Raw genomic sequence first — 5941 nt, forward strand, 5'->3', positions numbered from 1 at the left:
GGCCTCCAGGCCTGTGGGGTGCAAGAAGAAGCCTTCCACAAAGCGCTGCAAGATGAACCAGGTGCGGCGCTCGCCCGAGGCCAAGCCCCGAGGGGCCACGTCGGTGAAAGTCAGGCATCGGGTGTGGCAGTCCTGGAAGGAGAAGCCCGTGGTGTCCAGGAAAAATTGGTGCAAGGGCCTGGTGGCCTCCTCCAGGGTGTGGCTCAGTTGGACATATTCCGCCGAGGAGATGGGCCTGGAGGTCCAGGACATCTGGTGCCCAGGCCTGGGGGGCAGTGTGCGCAGGTAGTGGGGCCTTGGCAGGGGCCCCACGGCAAACTCAGTGATGTTGGGATGCTCTTGAGCTCCGAAGAAGATGATGGCACGCGCCTCCCGAGCCGGCCGCCTCTGACCGTGGTCCAGAAATTTCAGCACCTGTTGCTTCCTGGGCAGCAGCATCTCAATGAGGAACACAGTGTTCTTGGCGATGGTTGATCCCTGGGAGGGCTCCAGCCTCAGGTCCTTCCGGGACCAGAGGAAGCTGCGCACGGCCTTCAGCTCCTCTGTGCTCAGGTCCGCGAACACCCCGGCTTGGCTGCCCAGGGTCTGTGGGGAGTGGTTCGCCATGGCCAGCGTCTGCAGCATCAAGACAGCAGCCACGGCCCAGCTGAGGGCCGGACTCTCTCGCCTCATGGCTCTAGAATGTGGGAAACATGAACTCAGTTGTTTTATGGGAAGATATGGGTTTCCATTAGGCTGGCCCCGTAGTTTCCCAACAGACACAGCTTTGTCCCTTGGCCGCCATGCCAGCCAGTGGCCATGCTGGTGCAGCGGGGGCCCTAGGCTGCTCAGGCCTGTGCTTTCCATTGATTTTAATTCTACACTCTCCTCACTTGTCTGTAAGCCTTGTTTAGTCCTGCAGATTTTCATACCTATGTCAACTCCGCTTTCCCCTTATGCGTGCATTATCTCAGAATGGCTGCAACTCCACTGCTGTGGGCTGAGACTAACAGTAGTTAGCTTATCAATGTGATATTCAGCAGGGCTGAAAATCAGGGTAATATTGCCCTGCTGTGGGCCAAATGGCTCAGGGCAATTTTTACCCTGATAATCCTGTTACTGTTTATCAAACTTTACCTTTGATATGCCTTATGCATTCCTAAAGGGCAAATGTGTGTTCAATTGAATAAAAGCAAATGGGACCCAGAAGTCAGAGAGCCTCTCCACTAGAGAAATGTTCTTCGCCTGGCCCCCTATGCCTTCTAAATTCATTTCTTATATAGTATATTCATTTGTGCATGGCCCCTTTTCCAGATCCTGAACTCTAGCCGCAAATGGATGTGGCATTCACATCTGGTGACTCTTAAGGGAGAAGGAGAAGAAGATTCACCTGAAAGAAAAACTAAGAAAAAATGAAATTCACCGGAAAGGTAGGAGGTTCACTGAAAAGGTGGGGAATTTCACTGTGCACAAAACCCGTTGCAGCTTCAGAGTCATGAACCATAAGTGGACGAGGAACGTCTTTTGTTTCAGGCAGGCTATAATGTGGAAGAATTTGAATAAAAAGCAGGAACATCATTGTTCATTTTTAGCTTGCATGGTCAAGGATAAAGAAATTTAGGTGTCAGAGTGTATTCTCTTAAATCGGGCTCAAGGAAAACAAGTGCCCTTGTCATCTTTAAGTGTGTGGGCTCTTGTTTGAACTGCATTATGCCCACTTCGTATTGAGCGTCAAAATTCTGTAATACCTAAAGCCCTGGATCTTCTGCCTCTAGTGTGGAAAGGCTCAAAAGCTAGAGAAAATGAGGCTAATAATTATTTCACAAAAGGACTCTTTAATGCTTTGTCTGAAAATGACCATAGGACACCTTTGGACAAGCAAATTTTAGCTAAAATAATTTTAGAGGCCAGGCAATACTATGGAGAGCAGAATAGGATAAGATCCATGAAAGGAACTCTGACTTAGTAATTCTTATCAATATGTTATGGGCGCTTGTCTGTTGATTGTTATCTGTCTCTGTTGTTTATTGTTAGTTTATTAAGCATGCCTTTATTTTAATTTAATAGAAAAGAAACAGTAGATGGACAGGCCATTACTAAATTTCCCCAAAGCAAAGAAGATGTGGGGGCGGGGAGAAAAAATATGAGTGGTACAATCTCTTCATGGATGTTATAGAATAAATCCAAGACTGTTTTTCTTTAAAAAATGGCAATAATGACAGAAAGAAAATATACAGGCTGTGTTTGGGCAACAAGATTAGTGTTTCCATAATAATGGGTAGTTCTTGAATAATAATGGACCGCATTCCAAGGTTGCCTCCCAAATCTTGGGGCACTCCTGTTTTTATAAAATAAAAATCAATACTTTCACATTAAAGCCACTGAAAATCAATAAGTTATCTCTGTTACAGAATTTGCCAAAGAAAATGCCTTGGATAATAGTAATTGGCTTTAAAATCTTAAAGTTATCAAAATATAAATAAATAGATGTAACAAAAATAAAGAATCCTATGTAATAAAAGCCTAATATGCTAAGTGTCTGGTCATCCAGTGACCAGTGGACTGTTCAACCAAAGTGAGTGTAATATGCTAATGATATACTAAGGCTGCTCAATCGCTAGCTATGACAAGCAATGACCACTAGGGGCAGACAGCCGACTGGTTGACCCATCGCTATGATGTGCATGGACCACCAGGGGGCAGACACTCGGACTGGTAGGTTAGCGTGCTGCTGGGGTCCGGACAATCAGGACTGATTGAGATGGGCTGAACACGCCCTGGAGCCCTCCCACAGTCCCTCCCCAGCTGGCCAACCTCCTGCATCCCTCCCCAACCTGCCAGCCCCAATCAGCCCACCCCAGATCAGCTTGATCCGGACTGGGCGCTACAGGGCCCGATATGCCCTGGAGCCCTCCTGCGGTCCCTCTCCAGCTCTGATCGTGTACTGGTGGAGCCCCTTCGCCTGACCTGGAGACTCTTGCAATCCAGGACCTCTCAGGGGATGTCGGAAAGCCATTTTCGACCTGATCCCGCAAGCCACTCCCCTCAGAGGGCGCCAGACACAGGCTCATGGCTGGCGAGCGCTGCTGTGGCAATGCAAACCTCTCCCAATTGGGACTGATTGGGCGTGAACCCAGGACAGGCGCAGTGGGGCCGGATGAGCGGGAGTGGGAGCAGCAGGTAGGAGCTGCAGGCGGTGTTGGACTGCAGGTTTCGGCCTGATCCCCGCAAGCCACCCAAGGGACCCCAACCCGTGCACCAATTCATGCACCAGTCCTCTAGTTTATAATAAAGCTTTTCAGTAATAGTTATAAATACATTAATAATGATATTATTATCCAGTCACTCAAGGGGAGACTGACTGCATTGTGTTAGAGGAAAGAGCCAGTTGTGTTTCCCGCAGCAGCAACCTTAGAAGTTATCTCTAAGGAGGAATGTGGCAGTTTTAAAATCAAAGTGACTATGGGCCTGCTCCCTCCTCCCCCTCCCTTTCCATCAGCCTTCCACGTGACAGGCGGGGGTATTTGCCAGCCTCACATATAGTTTTACAAAGTCTTTGGTAACTTAAAACTTTAGAACATTGCTGAATTAAATAATACAAATTATTAAATATCTAGGTATTTTAAAATGACTAAACACTGGAATATTAATCTGAGTTTGCCTCATATGAAAAATCTAAAAACATAGATTTGAATCTATTACTTAAATATGTCTTGTATTTTATTTGAAATATAGCCTTAAAAATATAAATATATTACTAATCTAAGAAACGCTAAGTATTTAACTTGCCACCTAAAATTTGAGGTTTCTAAGAGTTTAAAGTTCAAATTAAGTTGAGAGAAATTACATGATTGTGATAACAAAATACATGAAGTATAGTAATTCATCTTTGAGAAAAATAATTCTTGTATTTTCTTTAGAAAATTAGTAATTCAAAATATATTGTAGTCTTTATATGTACTATGTGTGGTAAAATTTCAACCTAGGATATAATATTTTATTGGCCTGATTAAAAGAAAAAGGATTAATTCTATGGTGTGAACCAAATTTTTAATATAAAAACCGGTTTACATTTAATTGATATCTTTTAGACTAATTACAGAGTGTATAATATAATCTTTGGGTTATGTATATTTGATAGTCTTTCCAAGTTAAAATCAAGACTTTAACTGTGAGATAGCTTTGGGACATTTTAAGGGCCCTGGAATGATTCAAGGATTTATTCTCTCTTCTTAAAAGAAATATTTTTAAACCAAATTAGGTTGATCTACTATACTTGAAATCACATGGGAAGCTTTATCAAATAAAGATTAATAACTGTGTTCTATTTATATGCATACTTTTGCCTTTTCCAGAATGTCAGAAGGTTGGGCTCACCAGTCTGTAGCCTTTTCAGACTGGCTTTGTTCACTCAGGAATATGTATTTAAGTTCCTAATGTCTTTTCTTGGCTGGGCCCTCATTTTTAGAACTGCTTATCCCCAAATGCCTTTCTGCTCTGTAGAAGAGGGAGGTGACTTGCTGACCCTTTAAGCTTATCCTCCCCAGCACAGTCCTGTGTGTAGTGTCCCAGTGGGCAGCTGGGGTGTGGACTGTGGCATTGAAACCACGAGAGGGGAGAACGTGGCGACCAGTGTGCTCTGCTCCTCTCCACCTGAGAACAGCATCCAGCTCCCCACTGAGCCTTTATCATCTCACCTCCGGGAGGTTGCCCCTGGCTTTCTGGGTCTCTCGGGTCTTCATTTCTCCTGGCCCCTCACTCCAGGCCTCGCTTCCCTCCCCTGCCAGTCATCCCCTTCTCGACTCTCCCGATGGCCCATCAGAACATACCTGTGTGCTCTGCTCCTTTCGCCTCTGCAGTCAGCCTTTTTCTGAGCTCTTTCTGGAGCTTTATGGCTCTGTTGGACCCGCCCTAGAGGGAGGGACAGGGTGAGGGCTGGGCCAACCAAGGTGTGGAGCCATTTAGGGCTCAGGGGGCTCTCAGAGGGCAAGGGTGGTGGCCGAGGATGGGCATGGACGGGGCTCTGCAGCCAGGGGGTCCTGTTGCCCCTACAAGTACCCAAGTTTGGAAGTGCCCCAGTCCTCCATCACTTTAGCTGCGGGATTCACTTCTGTTTCTCCCAACACCCGTGCCCTAGTTGTCTGTTTCCTTTCATTCTCGTGCCATAGGGTACCATCGACAGGAGCTGTCATGGGTGTCATATTCCCCGATGGGAGCAATGCAAGTTGTGTGAGGCCATAATTTATTAAGGTAAATGCTGAGTTTCAGATGCCAGAGATAAAGACAAGAGGAAATTTACCAACAAGCAGTCTCAGCTGAAGCGAATGGATAGAGAAAGGCGGAGGCTGATAGAGTCGGACACCCACAAAAAAATAGGCGACCTGAACCACGTCTAGGATGGGGAGCCAGAGCCTGTGCCAGAGCCAGAGCCAGAGCAGCACAGAAAGCGTGAAGCCACTGAGCTGAGACTCTAGAGGAAGTCTTCTTTGCATCTCAGAGACCCTGAAAGGATTCAGAAGGAAGGGAAGGATTGGCTGGGAAGAAAGTCCTCAGGATGGCTGTGGCCAGGGCCCAGAGAAAGGAGAAAGGACAGGGGCTGGGTGGTGGGGAGGCACCTGTGCAGGGAGGGGACACAGTACTAAGATGGCTTAGTTAGATAAAAAGGGCAAGCTTAAGATGGCTTAGTTAGATAAAAAGGGAAGCTTGGGCTTGATAGAACCAACAGGTCTTTATCTTCTTAATCACCAAGTCTTGAGTGCTTATTTTTTATTGTTATACTAGAGGCCTGGTGCACAAATTTGTGCACAGGTTGGGTTCAGCCGGCCTGCCCTGATCAGGTCTGGTTGGGTCTGGCTGGCCGGGAGGGAGAGGCTGCGGACAGTTGGCCAGCCAGCCGCACCCCCTGTTCGTCCTCCTGGTTGAACTCCCAATTAAGGGGACAATTTGAATATTAGCCTTTTAT

At 46.5% G+C, this 5941-nt stretch overlaps 1 protein-coding gene across 1 annotated transcript in view; it reads right to left on the bottom strand.

Moving 5' to 3' along the window:
* LOC102751704 (amiloride-sensitive amine oxidase [copper-containing]) overlaps nucleotides 1-4956 on the bottom strand; it is an 8223-nt gene extending 3267 nt beyond the window's left edge. Inside the window, exons 1-2 of the mRNA XM_015562283.1 lie at nucleotides 4809-4956; nucleotides 4-676 (exon numbers count right to left, since the gene is read on the bottom strand). Of these exons, the coding sequence (XP_015417769.1) occupies nucleotides 4-672 (669 nt within the window). The 5' untranslated portion in view covers nucleotides 673-676; nucleotides 4809-4956. The remainder of the gene's footprint in view (nucleotides 1-3; nucleotides 677-4808) is intronic.
* Nucleotides 4957-5941: the final 985 nt, after the last annotated feature.

This window comes from Myotis davidii, unplaced genomic scaffold (genome assembly GCF_000327345.1).
Source record: "Myotis davidii unplaced genomic scaffold, ASM32734v1 scaffold1298, whole genome shotgun sequence".
NCBI classification, from domain to species: Eukaryota; Metazoa; Chordata; class Mammalia; order Chiroptera; family Vespertilionidae; genus Myotis; species Myotis davidii.